The sequence below is a fragment of the Camarhynchus parvulus genome, chromosome 4A (genome assembly GCF_901933205.1).
Source record: "Camarhynchus parvulus chromosome 4A, STF_HiC, whole genome shotgun sequence".
NCBI classification, from domain to species: domain Eukaryota; kingdom Metazoa; phylum Chordata; class Aves; order Passeriformes; family Thraupidae; genus Camarhynchus; species Camarhynchus parvulus.
In genome coordinates, this window is record NC_044600.1 from 10,013,491 (window position 1) to 10,037,216 (window position 23,726).

At 37.9% G+C, this 23,726-nt stretch overlaps 1 protein-coding gene across 6 annotated transcripts in view; it reads right to left on the reverse strand.

The window, feature by feature from the left end:
• TENM1 (teneurin transmembrane protein 1) overlaps positions 1 to 23,726 on the reverse strand; it is a 469,105-nt gene that overhangs the window by 218,246 nt on the left and 227,133 nt on the right. For all 6 annotated transcript variants that reach the window (XM_030967968.1, XM_030967972.1, XM_030967969.1 and 3 more), the window contains exon 2: positions 14,373 to 14,651. In XM_030967968.1, the coding sequence (XP_030823828.1) occupies positions 14,373 to 14,589 (217 nt within the window). In that variant the 5' untranslated portion in view covers positions 14,590 to 14,651. The remainder of the gene's footprint in view (positions 1 to 14,372; positions 14,652 to 23,726) is intronic.

Sequence of the window (23,726 nt, forward strand, 5' to 3'; positions counted from 1 at the left end):
GATCAACAATGCTCAGGAAGAGTCAAAGTTAAGAGCCTGCACTGCAGCTGAGACTAACCCAAAGAAAATAAATCAAACCCAAATGGCACTAACACATTAACCTACAGTGCCTCAGTAAACTCTGCCATGCCCTGAAGGAAAGCTTGCCATAGGCTGATAAGCAGAGCTCACACTCTGTATTGCCAGAAATACTTTGTGCCTCGTTATTAAAATATTCACACAGTTGGAGGTGAACTAATTGAGGCAGTGGAGACAGTAACACAGAAGGCACTTAAAATGTAATTAAGCCATGATCAGAAAAGGGACACATAAGGGAGAAAGCACTGAAAACAGAGACTCCAGAGAAAACACCAGATTCAAACAAAAATGAGAGCAATTGTGTATTAAACCATGTTTAACAACATTTATATGTACTGCTAAAAGAATCTGTGCAGAATTCAAACACTAAGGGCAGGGACAATCAGGAAAAACCACAATATATAAATTTGGTTTAGGGTTAATACACACCAAGGAGACAGGTGTTTTGAGAGGAAGATGGCCCCACCCTCACCTGAGCAATTCTCAATCATGCTGGAGATCTAAGAAAAGGAATGCTGTAGGAACATTCAGTGTCTCAATTCTTTTGGTTTTATTCTGTAAAAACACAGTTAACTCTACTGATGGCTGTTCTAGAAGGACTGCAGCAGCAACTGTTTCCTCCACTGAAAAACCCAGCTCACACATGCACTCACTATATTACGGAGGGGGAAAAAAGCCCCCAAAAGACTTAAAACATGCAAAAAAAAACTTCACAATTTTAACACATATTCTCTTTGTAATAAACACTGTATTTTACAGATACTTGTTGACAGTCTACAGAATAGTCTATTTTTCTTTCAGTTTAACTATTTTACAGGGAAAAAACATATCAGAAAAAATCCCAGGCTAATATCCAGTTATGTAAGGATTTTTTTCAGATCAAGAGAAAAGGAACCTTTGTAAAAAGGTTTCTTCTAAAAGCTAATTCTATGTGTTAGCCACACCTAAAAACCCCTTTCCATGTTTTTTTCCTATTAAATTTGTTTCATGCAAATATGCTGAGTGCCGAGTCTTCACAAAAACCAGTTCCCCATAGAATGCACAAGTCACATGTGGATTTTGCCTTTTTTCACATTTTCTCCATTTAGTATTGTCTCATTTCCCTACCAGCTGCTTCACCATTTCCTGAGCTGCACCATCTCGTGCTGTGTCCAATATTAGACACAGCAGTGACAGAACAAATGGGAAATAAACAGCACAGTTGATCAGGACAACTGGCAAAGGATGCAAGCAGCACATCCAGAAGTGGTTGTAAGTGAAAAAAGCCCCAAAACATTTGGTTGTAGGAGCTTAAACTACTGATCTTTAAAAGCACAGCAAGATCCTCGCTGACTTGACTCTAATCAGACAGAGAGAGCTCTGAGAAACCAGTCTGAGTCCTACTCCAAAGAGCACATGAACTGAGCACTGAATTGGGAGCAGGTATTTTTCAGTACTGGCACTCCCAGGAGGGAGAAGAAGGGAAGGATGGGCTTGAACTCAGGGGGTCTGAACATGAGGGCAACTGAAACCTAAGCAGGATGAACAGTGACCTGCCATGTAGCTAAAAAAAAAAAGTGAATATAGGACAAAGAACTATTTTTGCCAAGCTAATAAAAAGTATTTATTTGAATTATCTTGTCAACAACATACACATTCAGAAGAGTATTTGCACACCTCAGCTGTCCCTTTCCCACATCTCCCTGCTTTTCTTCAATTCAAAATGAGGAATCAGTGGACAGATGCTGGGACAGACACCTGAACACTGAGTGAGAAGCAGCTGTCAGGTGCTCCCCTACTGAATAACTGAAAAGGCACTGGCCAGAAAATGTTACAAGCCAGTATTTTCCTGTTTAATACAGTTGTCTTCTTGCTTAGACTAGCTTGCTGAAATGATAATGGACAAATTTGTTGAACATGTTTGGAGGCTAATTTAAAAAAATAATGATGCAAACATTGTAAAATTGTTTGCATGGTTGCATGTTGTCAAAGGCATCAAATTTGTAAACACCTCATTTGCAAACAATCTGTTGCTGAACTCTAACCAGTTCAGACACTTACTGATCTCTCACCACTATAATTGTAGCTATTTAGCAGTTTTATTCATTTTAATAATAATGATAGCAATAATACTTAGAGCATGGAAAGAAAACAGTATTTTTGTGTATTTTTATCCTTTTGTAGAACTTATTAGCCATTAAAATATATTTTACACCTATAAGTCTTCCAAAAAGATCATAAAATTAAACTGAAATATTGGTACTTGTTAGCAACATTATTCCACTCAATTGACAATTGAGATAAAGTCATTACTACATCCAATTTAAGGACTGAGATTTCTTTTAGTAACAACAGTCTTGGAGAAAAACTTAAAAATCCCGAAATATAATTGATCACGTTAGGTATCTAAACTGGAGCACCAAGGTACAGCAAACAAGCACCTCGTTTGTGGTCACTGTGCTCTTAGCTCAGGTGAGGGATGTGGGGGAGCACGTGCAAAGGTAAGTGGTAGGTGCCTCTATTTTCTTAAAGCACTGCATAAAGGAAGAGTTTTCTAACCCTTATGATGGTCATTTGACCCAAATCTGATAGCACAGATGATGGAGCATTATTAAAGCATGAGGAATCATGAGCTCTGTGCTGCCAAAACAGCGACAGCGATGATGGGTTGCGTGAGAAGTTTGGGCTGTGTGAGTGGAGCTGCTCGGGGATGACAATAATTACCTGTGAAATGAATATTCATCACTTGGGTGAATTCAAGGCTGAATAACATTTCACTGGAGAGTTGGGATAATGTTAGGCAGAAGCTGGCCAAAGCTGACACAGCTCACTTTGTACCGAGGCCTAGTGCAGCTGGATGACACACAGATGGGTGCCAGGAATTCATGAACTGGAGACACAGCCTGCAGCAGGCAGAGCCACCCCCTGTTATAGCTTGTAAATACAACCTGAAAATTAGCTAAATAGCTTTTTTATTCCTGAATATATGCCCACCTCTATGCCAAGAAATACATTACTCCTGTTATTTCTGCAAGCAGAAAACAGCATTGAGCTACCCAAAGCCAGCCCTTCCTTTTCTCCACAACTCCAAAATCCCTGTCAGAGAACACCTTCCTTTTTTAGAGTAATAAAATTTTTCAGAGGCAACCATTTCTAAAGGTACAGTCAGTCTCTGCCAACTTCTTTGTGAGCAGCACAAGCCTCCAGCCAGCTGAACACCTGGCAACTGCCCCAAAAGCACAACAGCCACTACACAGAGGGACTGAAGTAGAACACTTACTTTTTAATGTTTTCCTTCTTTATTTAATAGATGTTATCAGACTGGGGGAAAACAAACCAATCAACCAACCAACCCAAACACCCAAAAAACCCCAAAGAAAATGTGTGCCAGAAGTCCTCAAATGCTACCAATGAAGAAGGAAAAGAGTGGGGAGGATCTAAGAGATACCTTAAAAACAATGAAATATTCAATATTCTGATCCAGCAGCTAGGGCATAAAGATGCACAAATGATTCTGTAAGTAAGGCTTTTCCTTTTAATTGTCTGAAAGCAGATTAGTTTCCTAAGCATAAATAAAAGTAAACTATTAGCATCCATCCCTGAACACCAACACTCTACAGATCAATAGCCAACAATTCAACAATTAACTGCAAACTTTTAAGTAATTGCTGCTACAGTATCAGCTTAAACTCACACCTATAGGCATAATTCTCACTGTTACCCGGAAGAATCATATCCCCAGAACCAACAGCTCAATTACTCCCTTGAGAATCTATATGCAAACCAAACCAACCAAATAAATACTACAAATATTTCCTTTCCAAAGCCACTAATGACACACTTCTGACAAAACACTACTCAAGGTTATGTATTGACACACACACAATACATAATTTGTAATGCACTCCTTTGTTGCTAAAGAAGAAATATTATTTTGTGATTTACAGTAGTATGACTAGTAAAGGCAAAGGATTATTTTCATATAGAATTAGTATTAAAAACAGACACATGGTTTTTCATACTTTCATCCATAAACAGACATACAAAATCAATTTTTCTCCTGTATCTTCAAAGCAAAATTCTACAGAAAAGAAAGTCTTAATCCAAAGACCACAGCAAAATATAAAACTGTGCATCAGATAGTTTCTCCTAGGACTAAAACCACAAACTTATAAAAATTAATGGATTCATTTATTAATGAATTAAATAATTAGGCAATTAATTTTTAAAATCAATAAAAACACAAAGTATCTGCAAAAATTCCTCAAGCTGAGTTTAAATGTTGGGGAAGCAATGCAAACTGTCATCAAGCCTATCAGAACACCACCCTGGCATAAGGCATTTGTGAGTAAGGACATTTAAGTTACTGTGTTCAGCTTTGGCTTTACCTGCAGAAACAGCACAAAGCTGAAAGCTCTGCCTGTGCTAACTGGCCAGGTGCAGGGCACACTGTCCTTCATCACAGACACGAGCACAGGGTGTTCTGACATTAAACTAGGCTGTGCTCAATGACATCATGCAAACAGATACTCCTGTCAATTTATTACTTTATTTTACTTTTTTCACTAGAAATCACTAAGTATTACTGAATGTAGAACTGGCTCAGAAAATCTGGATACATAGGAGGAGAAATGAAATATATTTAAAGCAACCAAAATATTCTTTATGTGGTTGCAGGTACAATGGGAGGAGGAATGCTGTTTATGCAGGTGGGAACTGTGTTTTCATTGCTATTCTTACACTAAGTAACTGACATGATGATCATCCAAGATATGCTCACGTAAATGAAGATTTAGCCAGGAAGAACAGGCAGCTATTTCACCTATTTCCCTTTTTTCCTTTCTCAATTCAACTGCAAAGATTTTTTCATACCATGCCCTTCTCTTCATGAATTCTGTATTTCCTTTCAGAGAGTGTAAAAGACAAATGAATTTCATAATCCATTCCCAAGTACAAAATGAGAAAAGGAACATCAGCAAGAGGAAATTACATTTTGCAAGCAACAAAGGTGAATATCTCCGGGGGCAACTATTAGTCAACATTTCTGATACTTATCTATTTAAACTATTAGTAATTGACTCCAATTACAAAGAACAACCCCAAATTTGTTTAAAGTTCACAAGCATGTGCACACACATTTCTGATTTCTGCCTTTCCTTTAACGTTCTGCATCTCCATGTATACAAAAAAAAAATCTCCCAACATATTTTATGGCAATTTTTCTGGACTAAACAGTGTAAGGTACAAGATTGCTCCTTAAAGTAATTCAAGTAGTAATGTAGTAATGCAGGTCATCAATTCCAGGACATTAATACTGAATAAAGCATAGTTTTTTTTACAAAACTTATTTACATCTGATTAGTCACAGTGCTAGTATTATAATTTGAATGTGCTGGCTTCCTAATAATCTCTTGGTGACTTTCACAGCAACTGTTTGTATTTTGGTGTATGACTTTCCTATATTTTTCCTGGGGTTACAGCTGGAAATTACTATATCAATGTTACTGAGTAGTCACATGTTTTGTTATGTAACTGGTGCTTGGGGGGTAGGGGGCACTGAAAGAATTGTTCTGCTGGTGTTAAATATTTCATGATTGCTTCCACGTTGTTTCAGCCATCTGAGCTAAAGATACTTCATCCACTTGCAAACTCTTCCTACAGAGTGATAGCAGGATTTTAAACAGTGTGCAATAAAACTGAAACTTTGAAAAGGGATCCTTAGATTTTGAATCACATTCAGAGTTTATTTCACATAAAAGACCTAAGTTCAGAAGAATTTGAGCCTCTTTCTCAAAAGAAAAACTAATTCAAGCTCTGTACTGGTTAGGGTACACCCACTCTACTGTTTATCTAGATATGCAGCAATGTCATCGACTCACTGAGCTACTTCTTGACAGTTCTTTACTTTGAGACATACAAAACCTTCTGACAGATACATAAATGAGAAACCCTGGGAAGAACTGTTATTTTGTTTCAGCATCTGCTCTACAAATGAAGATAAGCAAACCAGATTTCTAGTTCCAGAAAATGACAGCTCTTCTTTGTTTCGAAGAGAGTGACATGAAAGACACAGCAAGAGAATGAACATTAAACCAGACTGTGGGGCAGGGGCAGAGCTGTGTGCTGGTTCCCCTGCTCTGACACCCTCACTGTGCCTTGATGCTTGCTCCTGTCTTGGTTTAACTCTTGACATCTTCTTGGACACTCTCAAATGTTATAGGAAGAGGCTCTAATAATATAACAAGAACTTTTAACAGATACAATTCCAGGTTTTAACAAACAGAATTCCAAACCATTAACTCAAAAGTTTAAGCCTCTCCTGTAGATATTCCATCAGTATTTGGCACATATCTCATAGAACCATAGAATGGTTTGGGCTGGAAAGCACTTTAAAGATCAGAGCTCCAACCCCCTGCCACAGGCTGGGATGGCACTCACCACATCAGGTGGCTCAGGGCCCCAACCAACCTGGCCTCAAACACTTCCATGGATGAGCCCTCCACAAATACCTTGGTTCCTGTTACACTGGCTACATTACTCTGCCCTTCTGATTTTTACTCATATGATTTCTGGCATTTGACACCATGGAAAACTGGTGATTCAGCGAAGAGAATGGAAATTCAGATAGTTTGTATCTGTGCACTGACAAATGGATTGTTAAACTTGTGCAACGTTTGGAGAATGTTTTTTTTATTCTTCAGATGAGATTTGTTAGTAGGAGATTGGAAATGCACTGTGATCCTCCACTAGCTTATTTCCTCTCTCTGTAGGTTTTTTTTCCCCTCACTTTTCCCCCTCTCTTGGAAAGTCACTTTTTAAATCAGAAGAATTACTTAAGAGAATGAAGCTATTTTTGATCATATGAGGCGTTTTTTTTTCACTGAGATGATGGCAGCTGAGACAGGATCGGAAGCAATGCTACAGGAATGGTGACAGCAGGTTACAAGCTTTTGTAACACCTTTGTGATCTAGGAAGGGAGCACCCACTTCAGCCTCGCGGGGAAAGAAGTGTATGCACATTCTGTTCACTCATGTATTTTGATTTGATGAAGGGAAGGAAAAGTATTCCCCCTGTGAGATTTCAAATGAAGGTACAAACACAGAGTTTTATCACCCCAGTTATTCCAGGGAGAGAAATTTCCAATTACTTGGCAAATCAAGAAAGAATATCTGGAGGGGGTCTAAACCTAAGTGCTGCTTTTCCTTTCCTTAGAGTTTGAAGATCCTCCCCACAGAGCAGAAGGCTGCAGTCCAGGAAGCCACAGGGAACTGCTCATGGCACTGTTTTTCTCTGGGAGACAGTAACACCATCGTGATTAGAACACAGCCAGCCAAACAAAGCACAGCACACCAGGAATCCCTATTTGTGCAAGGGAATACACGAGCAGACAATGCACTGAAGCTTTAGGAGCGTGGAGTCTTTTACTTTGCCTCGTATGTAATTTTTTTTGGACAACATGAAGCTCATAAACACTCAGAGCAGATGGTGTAACATACAGCAACAGGAGATGGAGCTCATTAGCTGTCGCTTCCTTCCGCTAGTCCGCAGCCCAGAAATCTGAAGGACCTTTAAATCACCCTCTACTGAGCTGAGTCCCTCTCAGGAAACAGCACAGGGGATGAACTGTGTGCCCTCACACAGAAATCACTTCATTATGCTTCAAGTCTGCTCTAAAGTGCACAGGTACATAACATGCTTCAGTTCTCAGAAGATTTTCTAAAATTAGCTAAAAAAACCCCAAACCCCAACATTAAAAGTCTAAGCATCTGGTATTTGTAAAAAAAAAGAGAAAGAAGATTCTAATAATACAAAATATCTCAACAGTTTTTACACTAACCCTGTCTAGTAATAGCATTTTACCAGAAGTCTTCTATATTTTGGAAAATTTTCTTCACTAAATCAGAATTTCAAGGAAAGTGCTTGCAAAAAAAATCGGTTTCATTTGTAACCAGCCTGTTCATAACTTCCTCTTGTAGTACCCAGGAATGCTTCATTCCACTGTCCTACAAACAACTTCCACAGCAGCTCAAGGCACAGCTCTGAAAAAATGATGCAGCTTGAAGATTAAAAAAATTCCTTCCTTCATTAACCAACGAATATCACAAAGAAAACACAGGGAACAAGAGAACTACACTTAGCTGAAGACTTCCAAACTACCACACTTCTAAGAGACTGTGTAGCAGTAGTTCTCTTAAGAGCATTTTTTGGACATTCTTTTTCCTGTGCTCAAAACTAATGATCTCCCTTTCAGCTACAAACATAGAAATATGCATTTCACCATGCGCTGTTTACATGTCAGTGAACAGCCAATGAAATATATTTTATTTTGATAGTTTTTATCACATGAGTACTAAATGGCTCCCAAATATGTAACTGGCAGGTGGAGTGATAGTGAACTGTAACACCCTGTTCCACTGGCCACCAGGTTACCACTGGAGCATCTTAATATCAAGAGACTTGGGGTGCCCCCCAATAAAATTTTCCCCTTCACGTACTGCTCTTTGTGGAAGTTCATGAGCATAGACTCCTAAATTCACCCAGATAAGTGCTCCAAATCTCTATCAAAACAATGAAAAATCACTCTGCTGGCATTGGTTTCCTCTGGGAGAGCTCCCAAGACCACAGACTTGTGGTTTGCCAGTTTGTTATTCTAGAGTTATACATAACAGATTAAGTGGAGAATTTAACACAGGCTTTTTAAACTTTTAGACACCATTTAAAAATAAGATAATTGTAACTAAACGCACATACTACATATAGCTCAAATTCAACTCTCCATGGCCCTGGTACAGACACAAAGCAGATCTGCTGTCCTGAATGGATTTACATAATTCTGGGATCAGAATAGAATATGGTTATTACATAAAAAGCTTTTGCTGCTTCACAGTTGACAAAACACCACCATGACATTTTCCTGACAGGACAATTTCCTAGCAGTGCTTGTCAGCATGCCTTTTATTTATGTCTGGGACTACCAGTAAAACTGGGTTTGACTGGTCATATGATGTTAAGAGCTACATGTGTTTAAATCTTCCTTCCTAGTAAGCTAAATTGCTGAACTTTAATGCATAGCAAAACAGATCTCCTATTCCTGCACCTCAGAAGTTCTTCCCTTCTAGGGAACAAAAGTGCTTTTCAGCACTGAAACATTTCTGTTGCCTCTGTATCCTCACTGTTGCTGGGATGTGTCAGAGGGCAGAAAGGGGAATTGGATGGCAACAGCAGAAAGCTAAAAAAGAGAGGATGAGACAGAAGTGGCCTTAGGCTGCAGAGCTTTCTCACACTGTGACCCAGGACTCTCTGTGAAGCCAGTGGAGTTCATTTGGTGAAGGCTTTGAACACTTAGCTGGATCTGTTTACCTATTACTCCTGAAGATAATTTTATATGTGCTTTTCAGAAAACATTAATCATGTCACCAATCTGGAGCTTTTGTCCACAAAAATGGTTTCCTTACTTTTTAATGGGCTAAAAGCAGAATAGGCCATTTCTTTGTGAGGCACTCTGTCATTTCCTACAATACTAGCAATGCTGATTTTCTCACATGGATTTACCAGAAATTATTTGCTGTTGGATTCTCCTGTGAGGAATAACTCCATTTTGCTTTGCCCATAATGCAGTTCAATACACTTATCTTGCCAGGAAATGAACATTTGTCTAACCAGAAATTTACTGCCATATGCTCATATTGTTAACAATCAATAAAGTTTATCATGCCAATGACTCGATCCCAGATGATTATCCTATCAGGAATTCATTCCTCTAAACTAGTGTTTTCTTACAAATCTATAATTAACCTAAAAGCCAGAAAGCTTTTCTGTACTGCCAGTATTTGTAGAGTACAGCTTCTTTCATATTTGCTTTGCTGGAAACAGAGAAAGCTGTGGGAGAAAACAGTTCTAATTATGTAAACATGTCACAAATAAGCTCAAGATGCAATCTATGTATGGTGCATCTATAAGAACTTTCTTTCCTCACAGCCAGGTCCATCAATGATTTTCCTAGAAGAGCAACATTTCTGACAACTTCTGCCAATTCTACTCCATCTCCTTCAAGGACAAAACAGTATGTTTACCAATTCTTCCAAGAATTAATTTACTCGGTTTGCCAGTATCTCCAAACTATATGATACTGAGTCTGCCAGGAATTTACTTTGTAAGATGATCTTGCCAGGATGAGATATTGCAGGTTTACATATCTTCAGACAAGCAGGACTCTGAACCTTCCAGTTACTAAGAGAGTGCATTTTCAGATGTACACATTATGTGTTTAGCACTGACTCTTCAGGAGTCAGCGATGCTTTGTCAGGAGATTTTGGTATCTGCTCACATTGAGTTGTTAGGCCAGTAAAATTTAGTTGGGCTTTAAACAGTTTGTGGTGTTATTTGGTAAATCTCAAATTGTCAGATAACTGCAAGTTACCTGTATCTTATCCAAGTAACACCAGACACAGAATTCAGCTGGCACTGGACTCTATATGAAGAGCATCAGTATTAAACCTGAACAACAGCATGTAAAAAACTGCTTGATCAATAGATCAATTCTGTACTTATTTGGGGTTTCTTTTATTTTATATTTTCCTACAAGACCTGCAAAACCAACCAATTAATATCTCTGAAGTGTAACATTTGAGACAATTTGAGGAATTGTAAGGAGTTAAAAATACTGACACGGTTAAGTATTCTATATTTGGATGCTATTTTCAATGTTTGCTATTTATATCATGACATGATGTGGCCTTTCAAACTGACACAAAAAATGTTTTGGAAAACACTAACAGCTCTGTTCAATTCTAGAGGATGAACTCTTGAAATGATTCCTTTAAGTTCATGTCATATAAAGTTCTGGTTTAATACAGATTGTCCATATATGCAAACATAATACCTATGATTTTACATAATCTCAGATTTCGATTGAAACTTTTAATAGAAATAATTCCTCAATATTGACATCATTAATAATGAAATAGACAAAATGTTTATAACAAAAATCTTCACAGAAATGGCTGAGATATAGCAGTATTTTGTGCAACAAATCACATTTTACTCTGAAGCTATTAACTAAATTCAGATGACTGCCCAGTCTAAATTACATAACCTATCTTGCTTAAGTAGCCAGTACCAATTCTTTGAATTTTCATAAACATCTGAAGTGCTGATTCTTCTCACAAAACTAACTAGATCAGTACTCACACCCCTACATTTGTTCCTGTTAAAAGTTTCCCTGTTCCAATTATTTTATTCTGACATAATTTCTTCCCACATTCCATCATTAGAGCTCCTTGGAATGCCATCTCACACCATCATTATCACCCCAAGCAGGGCTGTTACTGTGTGTGTGTTTCTCATCTATTCTCACACCTTTCCAGGATGAAGTTCATGGGTATTATCCTCACTGTGCACTCTGTTAATTCATCACACTCAGGGAACTATTTCAGCTGCAGCTAGAGAAGAATATTATGCCACTAAAGAAGAGCATTTTGGCACTAATTGGGGATACAACCTTTGATGCCCCAGCAGCCTTTAAGGGTAGAATTATTTTATTCAAGTCTCCAGCACTCATTGCAGAACAGTCCCCTTTGAAAAGGGAGTGCTGTGGGGGTTTTGGTTTTTTAATATATTTTTTCTACATTCTGAAGATGTGCCAAACATCTAGAAAAAACTTGTTAAAGAGTCCGATGAGGCATTTTAGAAAATAATGGATTTAAAAAAAAAATCATTCACAGTTTTATGGATTCATCCAGATTCACAGTTCAAACCTGAACCTTTTTTCTGGTGTTGACTGAGTAGCTACCAAGAACTACCAGGAACTTCCAGGTCCCACACTGTGAAACCGGGGATCCTTTTGGAAATACTTTGATTTCACGAAAACTGCAATCCTACTTGCCTGAAGTCTGAAATTTCACACTCAGTTTTACAAACTTTTGCTCTTTGAGTTTTGAGCACCACCAGTTTTATATTTCAAATCTGCACTGCTTGTTGCCAGGCCAAATATTCAGGTTCAATTTGTGGCAGAGAAAAAGCATGATTTAAATGACTAGAAAGATGTCAGGATGAATTCCTGAGAAGCCAAATGGAAATATTCAGCAGTGCAATTACAACATCAGTTATTCCAAACTGAATTCATGACATGAGAAAAGACAAAACTCAGATTTCTAGTACAGGTTCAACTCCATCTTTACAAATCAGTGCACATGAATAAGATTTTAAAAATTTTTGAGGTGAATAACACAGTGTTAAATAATTATATACTGACCTACACAATTCTGGAAGAGGTAAGGAAATATTTAAGAGCTGCCCTGCATATTGGCAAATACTCTTAGAAGCTTAAGTAATTTTTCTAGAAACATGGACATCAAACCTCATCCTGCAGTCTGAAGGAGTAAAAGACTGTCTTTAGTCCAAAAAGAAAAATACCAATGTTTGAAAAATAGAAGATCTGAAAAGTCACATAGTATTTCATAAAAATTAATTTGAATGGAAAAATCTTGGGGCATATAACCTCAATAAAATAATCATACAACACGAGTGCAAAATACTTCCTGGTCTGCACATGCACATAACTGATTCCTTACAGGTCACTCCTGAATAACTGAGCTAAGTTCATGCCTGACAACTTCTTACAGAAATGCACACTAATTTGGCTATTTCTCCAAAATTATTAATGTGATTGCTTTCAGAGGCAATGTTCTGGAAGAATAAATTCAGCATGACACAGAGGCTGGTTTCTGATGCCTACAGCAGGGACTGCCAGCCTTTCAGACGTGACCAAGCCAGTGATGCTGCGGCTGACAGGAATACCAACTGCAGCACAGCGCTGCACACCCAGCTCCATGCTGAGGTTTGCTCCCACAGCCACAGGTACAAGCAACAAGGGAGCTGCTCTAAGGAGATCCACAAGAATGTTTACACCATCCAGAGGTACAACAATACAGCCATATCTCAATTAAACTCTCATAGCATGTTCAAAATAAGGTCACAACCAACAAACAAATCTGTTTTCTAAACAATCCTCTGTTGAAATCCATGTTTATGACTTTTTCTTCCCCAAAATAGCAGTTTTGTAACTCTTTGGAGGGAATATATGCACACAGATGGAGGCAGCCAAGTATTATTACTCCCATGAATTACAGGTACTTTCAGACAACACCAGTATTATGGGTGTAACTTGAAGTAGAATATCTGCGGTAAAAACCAAAAATGCTGCAATAGCTTTGTAGCACAGCTGTTCCAAATTTCACATTAATTTACACATCACAGAGAAGACAAATTTTCCATCTTCAAAAAGCCTGTTTTTCATTCCCTTGTAGAAAAATATAATTACTTTTATCTACAGAAAATTGAAGAAGGCTTTTCTGAGTAAGCAGCAAGGGCTTTGGGGGCAGGGTGCGTGTGTGATGTGGCTTGTTTGAGGATTTTGGGTTTGTTTGTTTTTAAATAAACATCTTAAGTTTTAGCTGAGAAGTACTGGCCATCCTTTAATGTAATTTAACCACTTCCTTGAAGAGCAGGGAGCAACTGGCCCTGGAACCCTGCTGCTGTTACCTTTAAGGGGACAGAACTCTCATTGCTTCTGACACACTGATCGCTACAAATACTCTCCCCGTCCCACCATCCTGCCTGGACTGGGGACAGAGCTGAAAGCAGCAGCCTTCTGTGCTCATTGTGTACAAAAAGCAGCACGTGGGTTTACAGAGTCTGTCAGGAAATGCTGCAGTAAATTCTGCTAATTTCTTTAGTCTTAGTCTTTAGCTTCTGTCTCTAATCAAAGAGAAGCTTTTCCTAACTTCCGTTCAGCTGTCATCATTATTCAAATATTTGTCCTAATCACGCAAAAGGCTAAACCAGAAACTTTTGGGTTTTTTTTCTTACAATACACTAATTAACTTCAGTTTTTAAATTACTCGATTATTTATATGATTAGAAATGTTAAGAGAATTGTTGTATCTGAATTAATTCACAGGCTTTGTAAGCACATGCAGAGATAGCCTGCAGCCTCAACATTGATTTTATAGCAAAATGCACCCAACATATGCAAAGGCAGTAAATAATTAATCACTCAACATTACTAAGACGAGTAGCTCCTACTAAAGAAAATATTTGTCTGTAGCTAGCATGTGATGGTTTCTAGAATACCAGTCAGTCCATCCTACTAAAAATGCACTTTATCTTAAAAAAAAAATCCTAAATTTCTGATATTACTGGATGATTAAAACTAGGTAAAAAGTGGGTTGATACTATGAGACTCCTAATATTTTTTCATAGTGCATAATCAGAAAGTAATAATCATAATTAGTAGATAAAATAAATTATTTACCTTGCGTGGACTGGTCAATGGCTTTTCTTTTTCTGCTATGACTGTTATAGTTAAGTCTTAGCTCTTGGCTATATTCATTCAGAGTTTCTCTTGAGTCATAAGATTGCCTTTGCTTTCCACCATCTTCACTTTCATCTGAGGAACTTGTGTAGGTTAGATCCACCTCATGTTTAACTTTTGACAGTGGCTGGTAGGGTTTGCAGTCCATCTGCTCCATCTCTGATTAAATAGGCTCAAAGTCATGAAAACAAGCAACTGGAATGCTTTAAGGAAACAGTCCTAGAAAAAAACAACAATAATTCATTTCAGACATACTATATGCTTTTAGGTCAAAATAGTCCATTTTAAATTTATATAAATGAATTAAATTTCATTAATATCACTATAATCCAGGAAAGAAACTGAACATTTCATATTTCACTGTTTGGACTTCTTAAAATAGAATTAAAATAACAGCTACTTGAAGGAAGAAACCAAAACCAAATCTTAAGCACTGTCCTATAAGACCAAGCAATAACTGTATCCTATATATAAAATATATTACAACAACTTATATTTGATTTCAAAGATGGAACAGTTACTACTTCTCTAAAGGGATGCATATTCATATTAAGTGAAAATAACATTTTGTCTTTTAAAATATGAAATCTAGAAAGCAGAAAGTTCACTCTTTTTAAGTATTCTCCCATGACTTACATTACATCTAATCAAGAATAAGAGACTTCAGACATTAGAAAACCACCAATTTTTTTAAAAATAAAAGTATACCACATTGTTACTCCAGAAGAGCATGCAGTGCTTCAGAAAACACCCTTTTTAGATTTTGAGAACATTTCAACAGGAAGAAGCTTCTATCCTGTACTACAACCCCTTTTCTTCCCGTCCATCTCCCATCTGAATTTCTGCCCAAACAGGGGCTACAAATCCTCAACGGAAGCTTCCAAACTGCATCTTGAGTTTTGTGCATAATGACGTTTTTTGGTATAATGATGTTCAAATCCAATATCCTTAAAATCACGTTCACTGCAGCTGCAAGTGCAACTGAGGCACTTGTCCCGTATCCTTGCCTTCATTAAGCTGTTTCCATCACTAAATTTAAGACAAACTCTGGGATGAAATAACAGGGATTGTGGCACAGCTTTTACAGCAGCGTGGCTCACAAACCAAAACTCTGTTCAGTTTGGTTGTTTTCTTTTTAGATTAGCAGATAATAACCTAGAAAAACAAATGTAAGAAAAAAAAGGTGCCTGTAAGCATTTTTTCTAGAAGATAAGAAGACTCCCATGGAAATTCAAAGAGATTTTGCTTAATTAGAAAGCAATTTCTCATAGCTTCTTCATGATTTTAAGGTCAGCAGTAGATGGAAATAAGTTTAATACTCAGTTTGATACCGGCCCATTTCCCATCTGCCAGAAGGACTTTAACCCCACTTACTGCCAGCTGAGAGCATAAAAACAGAAAAAGTGAAAACACACAAAAAGGTAAACACAAAAACCCCACAGAAGGCACTTCTGAGGGAGCTAAAGAGATGGCCAACTTCTGAAACTGTCTGAATGTTTGAGACACACCTGGTGGTACTGCACAGTGCTCCAGAACTCCATCTCCTGCTTCAGTGTCCTTCCAATACTTTTGAAAGGATCAGTTTCCTGAGCAGGAATGGAAAACACTACACATGATGTGAAGAGGGAATAAGGCTTCTAACACTGTAACAGAAAAACAAAATCCAGACCCTCAGAACCCTTGGAGGGAAGAAGTGACAGACCATTACAGCAGAAGTAACATCGTGGAGTGCATGCCTTGCTTTCTTTGCTTTTTCCAGGTTTCAGGAGGTTATCTGGGGAAAGAGGTTGAAGGCATGTTTTTGCTTGAAATGCTAAATCTCAGGGAGTCATGTCCAGCCCTTTAACCTGACATGGAACAGCCCTTCAGAAACTAATGGTGCCTGGATAAAGAGGTCTAGTATCAAAAAAACCCCAAACAAAAACCAACTCATATCTCCTACTCAAAGTGGGCTTGAAAGCACCTCAGTCAATAAAAAACTCTTCAAGAGAGAGACAGAATCAAAGCTATGAACCAAGGAGCTGCCAGACAAGCAAGGCCAGCTGAGAGCACATGATGGGGCTGCAGCCCTGAACAGGGAGGGACTTGTGCGGTGGGTTGACTGCACTGTACCCAGCTGGTGATAAGCTGTTTCTGTACAAGGTTCCTACTAAGTAATACTTGCTTCTCCAAAGCTATTTGCTTAAATAATTTACTGTTATTTCCCAAGATTGCCTATTATTGGCAAAGTTCAGTGCTTGTTCTGTGAGTCGCTTTAATAGCGACAGAAGAATGCAAAGGGGCCCTGACTTGCAAGCATAGAGTTGGCTTAAAAGATGAACTGAGGACTCTGTAGAAATGGTTACTGACAGGAAAAAGCCTTCCAATATATCCTGTCTGACAGGATAAATGGAGACAAAGCTACAGAAGCCAGAGGAAAACAAGGAGAAATTAAGGGCCTCTATTAAGAAGATGCGGTAGAGAAGAAATAAATTTTGCCAGAAGGCAACAAGTGCAAGCAGCCTTGGACACAGGCACTGCATCCTGCTTTCAAAAGTGCAAAGCCACCAATCTGACAAATTTGGCTCATTACTCAAACAAACAAAAAAACCCCACAAAACCAAACCACAGAAGTTCCCCCTAAAAGATGCTGTGCATCTATTTTGTGGGAGGTTTCAAGTGATTTTTAACAAGTAATAAAAATTATTACGATGCACAGAGGCCTTTAAAACTTAAGTTGTAGTAAACAACTACTTAAGGATGATTTATTTGTATGCTTTTAAAACAAGGTTTAATAACCAAAGTCTTGAGTTTGTGAGGACTGTTTGTAGCAGGAATATATTTAATGATGTTAACCAAGGCAGCAGACAGACAAAATAATTTAATGTAAGCAATTAATATTAATTACATATTCCAGGTATTCTCTTTCACTGTGGTACTTTCACTGTGCTGCCTTTTTATGTAAAGAATGTGCATTTTCTCAATTGTAAACTAATGAAATACGTCCTTAAAAGCCGTAATTTTCTTAGGCCTTGTTATATAAGGACAAAGATGATTAAAAAATATGACCAACTTCTGAATATCCCAACACCCCACTGCCTCTGCTCAGGGATGCTACTGCTGCCATTGCTGCAGGTGCCCACATTTGCAGCAGCAGGGGGCAAGGCCCTGGCACACGTGCTGGCCACAGCTCAGCTTTTCCCGCTGTAGTTCTGACCACCAAGCCACATCAGCACCAGGCTGGAATCCTCATCACCTTCAGAACACTCTGCACAGCCCAGAAAGACCCAGGATGAAGTTTTATACCCTTTGTGGTGGAAGGGTATGGACACAGATGTAATGCAGACACATCCCAACTCATCCACTCATTCACCACCTGAAGGAAGGAAACTTTCAGCTCACCCACCCAACTCTTCCCTCCCCAGCCCCACTGTACCACAGCCATTGGAAACTCAGCAGCACTAAAGGCTCACACAAGGACTAAAGATACAGCACCAGAGCATGGAACAGCACAGGAAACTTTGGCTTCCTTTCAGGGAAGCTGAAAGGGACCAAACTTGTGCTTCCTTTATTTTTGCTTAGGGCATTAGCGTCTCATAAACCCACAAACACCTGGGCCTGGCATCAGAGCAGGTGATAAATAATTTTCAAGAAGAAATAATTTTCAAAAATACTAATTTTCCATCAAAAAATGTTTTTATGCATCAGAAACAACAAATCAAATATTCAAGTTTTTCTACAGTAAGAGATTCAGTTAAATTTAACAAATGATGGTATGGTACATTAACCTGAATTTAAACACTGGCAATCAAATACTTGAACGTTATTTCATATTTTGTTTGGAAAAACACAATACAGTAAGCAACCCAAAATGCTGAAATAGGGCAGGAGTATGAAGAATATTGCCTGGATGTTAACATAGGCTTCTTCAAATAACTGGCCCTCAAGTAACTAAGCAGAACACCCAGCCAATCAATATCAAGTTGACCTTGTCAGCAAAATGATAAAGTCTCATAAAAGCTTACAGTTCCTGTAAGTGACCTTTCTATAAGTGTCTAATGCTCTCCTCCTCACAAGTAGCACTTTTTGGCCCTTTCCATCATTGTTCAGTTATTGAAAGGTTTCACAAAATATGCAATAAAAATACAACAGAAAAATACTGTGTTCATTATATACATAGACATATAAATATGCAAAATATATATTTAGGCACTGAATAGCAGGTAATTCTGAATCTTATTTTAAAATAGATATCATAGGCATCTTATAGCCAATTTTGTAGAAGAATGAACAACTAATAACTTAAATTCACAATGAAATACCTTTGCAGAAAGTTCTATTGGATAGGAAAATACCACTCTTGAAGTAAAGGAACTAACACAGACACATGTAGGATTTTATGTATGATTTGTGGACCTTCTAAGTGCACACTGAACATGTTACTAGAAACTATTTTCACTTATATCATGATCCTCTCCCCTCAGCCCCCTACTTCCCTTGTTCTGCTCAGATCAGCCTTCCAGCTCCAGAGTTCACTAAGGTCAGGGTAAGTGGTTATGAGAAAGGCTAGGCTGGGGCTGTTTGCAGTGCCCATCAGAGGGTATTTGAGAACAAAACTCACCCTGTGAATTTACACTGCACACAGGATCTGCACTCCAGTACAGCGGCGCCCCAGAGATCACGTTACTGTAATTGTGCTTTCTATAAATTCTTAATAGGCTGCTCTGATAGGGTGCCCATTTAATGAACAAATTTCTGTAGTGATTACCCACCATCAGCCCCATCAAATCATCAGTGGCATACCCAGTTGGTTTCCAGTAAGTCCAGAATTATTTAGAGAGGTCAGGTTATGGCTGCTAATGAGTATCATGTAGCTGAACAGGGTCCTCCAGAAGTGCGCAAGATCAAAAACATGAAAAAGTGTAACCTTTGTTGGCCTCAGCTAATCATTATGTTTAATACTCAGATATTCCAGACTATTTGGAATTAAAATGCAATTGCAATTATAATGCTAAAATACAACCAGGGAACTGTGCTCTCTCTCTCCTATATTTCTTTCCTTTCAACACATACCCTTATCTAGAAGCTACCGTTTTCTTATTGCCTTTTCAGCCCAGTAGTTTCTGAAAATGAACTGCTAAGCAGCAATATCAGCTCTGGACTGCTGAAGGCAAAAAGAATAGCACCTTTATTCTGCAGGTCTTTCTGAAATACAAAACTGTAAAATATGAAAGGCAAAACAGAGCAAACACTCTTGATTTAAACCTTTGAGAAATGCGATACCAAGAAGAAAAGTAAAAATATTCTGACCTTGTACATACCTTCAAAAAATTTACCCCTCAAGTATTTTTCTAGAGATTATAAACAAAGAAAGTCCCATTAAATTCAATCTTACAGAACACAGCAAGGAAGATACCAGCTAAAGGAGCTGAGCAGCATTAGAGGAGGAAAAAATTCTGTTTCAATGTGATACACCGAATTAGATACTATGAAGAAATAGAGAAAATCTGCCTAAGTCTGGAGGATGGAAGCAGACAATACTTTTCAATGGAAGGAAAAATCTCATACTAAAATCAAGAAAGAATGCAATCCCTAGAAGATCAACTGAAGAAACAGAATGAAAAAAAAAAAGACCAAACCAAAACCTACCAAAATTGATATGAACATTTTCTGTGGTTCATGAAGTATTAACACATCCAAAGATGTTTGAAAATGACACAAGGATATATGGATCAGTAGGTACAACATGTCCAGTGTTCATCAGGGAATGAGTGAGATTGCAAAATGTTGAGACATTGTGTTATTCCTGCAGGTGGACTACACAGCACCTCTTAAGAACTGATGCACAGATAATAGATGACAATCTTAGAATATGTTTTTTCACATATCAGTCTAAATCAGATACGTAGATGCAAACCAGAGTTTTCGGGGCCATGCTATGGGTTTAACACCATCTCTTAAAGAGTGTGCTCTTTTAAGTCGGATTACACTGGCTCATACATTTACATGTCATTGTGATAGATGCAAGCAGAATAATTTTCACATTTAATGATCTTCACTTAAAATTAGTCAAAGTCTAATTTAATTCTAGTAATTCAAAGTGTTGTCCATTACATCTCAAGTTTCAGAGAGCAAATACTGCAGAATAAAATTGTGAAGAAAGTCAGGTTGTTGCAGTATTTTGTGGCATATGGCAAGACTGAAAGTGATCTTAAAAACATACGTTATGTCAGCTACTCAACTGTGCTACAGAATTCTTGGCCAACACGTGCCCTTCACTTTACTTGGAGAACTGCCACTGACTGTAAGAATCACACAAGTCCCTAATGTTTTCTTCTAGAAACTGATTCTCTGATTTTACTGAGATTTAAGCTCAAGTTCTACTTCTGTTGTACAAAGGACATTCGGGGTGATATATCCTGGACAGGTTCAGAGTACCTCTGGAGCACAAAGTCTTTCTCAAGAGCTGTACTTTAGGAAATACAATTCCTAATTATATTGCAGAATAACGCATAGTATGAAAACTTTTTCATTTAAGAAAATGGAAACACTGTGAACAGTCTCCTACCATCTCAATACTTCAACTAAGAATGCTAAAGAACATGAAGAGGTCTGGGCTTAAGTAAAAGTAGCCAAGTGCTGAATACCTAAAGATTTGGTCACACCTAATGCATGGTCAAATCCTTTACTGCCTTTTCAACTTAATTCCTAACTGTAGGGTAGGGACAACACAGGGAAAGAGAGGAAGGAAATCTGGCCTATATGAGAGTGTAGTTTGAGACTACAGGAATAGATATTTCTGTACAGATCTCCCAGAACTGTTTTTTCCCCCCTCCAAGGAGAGGAAGTGTGGTCAAAGCTGTAAATTTCTTAGTAAAAAGACATTATAAGAAGGTAGTAGAACTGAAGAAAAGGAATGTTCCCCCTCACATTCAAGAATGCCTGGGACAACTAAGCTACTCTGGGCTGTACAGGTAATTTCCAATATACCCCAGGCATTTCCTTATACTAAACATACGCACGTGAAGTGTTGAAATTCTTGCCAGTGGAAGCTCAGCTTGTTCTCCACTGCTGTAATTACTGCTCTGTTGACAAGAGCATATTTTTGCATTGTGAGGACCTAAAATTAGAATACTCCACTTAGTAGCTGAGTTCTATGAAAACACAGTTGAATGTTGGTTTCTTCTGAACTAAAGAGGCAAATACTATCAAAATATTTATATCTATACCTGTATGTGTGTGTGTGTGTGTGTGTGTATATATATCTCTACACTGCTCTAATTTATCTAATAATAATACAATAGTGAGTTGTACATGCACTTGTGCATATGCAGGTAGGAAAAATGGAGTATTTCTTTCATCTAGGAGTAACTTTGGAAGGTACATTGTTTTAAAATACACTGGTGCTTGGCAAGTAACATTTGTATGTGACAAGAAAATTGAGCGTGCTTTGGTTATTTTTTGATAATGCAAATTGGCATAGCCATCAAATTGAGATAATTATTGTCTCTTTTCCAACTGTGTGGCTAATTAAGAAGGCCCAGTAAGGCTTAATTAGCAAAAAGCAATTGTTAAAATCAGGTTTAGCTGCTCAGAGATTACAAAAATTGAAAATTACATGTTCTGTATAGATACTATTAATTTTTTGAGATATAAATTTAAATTTTGTATCACAATAAGCTTAGCACATGAGAATAATTTACAACACATGGATACCATGGAATATCTAAACCATAATTCAAGTATTAGATTTTCACTGATACCAGGATGCCTTGGCAATGGTGTTTAAAAACATTCAGCTGACAATATTTTTGTCATGTTCACTTCCCCTGTTTTTAATTAGAATAATGTAAGTCTTCTTTAAGCAAACTAGACATTCACCAGAGTATTTATGGACTACCAAAGCACATGAACAAGTCTCATTATTGTCACATTTGATGAGACAAAAGATTTCATCAGTTGACATCAAAATAAACCAATTTTCCTGGTGGATTTTTTCCCCCCTGGGGATTAGGAATTGTGGTAGATCTCACAGGGCCTTAACAAATTTCATTTCCCTTTTTAAAAATTAAAAAAAAAAAAAAAAACCTACTAAAAAATCTCTGAAACAAAATGCTGACACCAGCTCCCCCCTCCAGGTGAAATTTCCTAACAGAACATACAATCTTAAATATTACTAGCATCTCTTTAGCACTGTCCACTTCTCAGATTTTATGTGGCTTATTCATATTTAGATTCATGACCTTTTTGGGGCAATTTACTTTTTGCTCCATTCTAGGATTTCTAGAAGCAGCACTGATTCAGCAAGTTGCTTTATTTCCAGTAGAGGCTCACAACCTTGGCGCACTTACAGAAGGCATAAGAGCTATAGCTTAATGTCTTGCAAGATTCTCAATTAAGTTACCACAGCAGCGGGAAGAATTTATATGAAACCACTATTATTTACTGCACACAGAAAGGAAACTTTTCAGTCTTTTCCAAAATAGTTTTCCTAACTTCTATTCTTCTGACTCTGGGAAGAAACACCATCAAGTATTATGCAGTTCTGACATCACCCACTAAGTTAAAACTTGAAAAGCTTTTCAAGCATTTCAAGTACCTTTTGCAGGAAGATCTGACTACTGCCTGACCACAGGACCAACATCTGCTTCACCTTCATCTGAAGCATCACTCAGGTTGCTATCTGTGTGAGTGACACCATCATGCCTGAGAAGTGATCTTTCTGTTCCTTTTCTTCTTGCTTTGATGTCTGTCAAAGTATTCAGTGTCTTCAAGTGCCATTGTTCTGACAAGCAGACCCTCCCAGTAGACTTGTACTATATCCTGTGACTCCCAGAACTGCTATTATTTGAGCTGGTGTCAGATTGATTTTCTTTCTGTTCATGATAGTGCTATGATCTTGCAGAGTTGAAATTACTGCTGATTTATGCCTTGATGCAACCCCTTGAGAACTGGCTTGTATCAGCATGTCACCTATGAAAAGGTACATTTGAATCCTTGGAGATCTTTTTAGTGGAACCTTTGTTCTCATTTCAATAGAGAATCCTTTGTAATGAATGTTTGCTAGAAATTTCTCCTGCAAGTACCAAGAGTCTTCTGTAGTGCAAACTGGAAGTACATTATGCATCCATCCACTGTCACCAGTCTGTGAAGCCTTCTTGGCAGAGATTATTTTAAGCCGTCCATCCAAAACTTCACAGTTTTTGCAAGCTGATGATACCATTTCCTTTAGTACTCTGCGAAGAAAACGCAGGTAGGGCTGGCACTAAAGAATGGGGATATTTCCCAGCTGTACTGCCAAAGGCTCAGCTACAT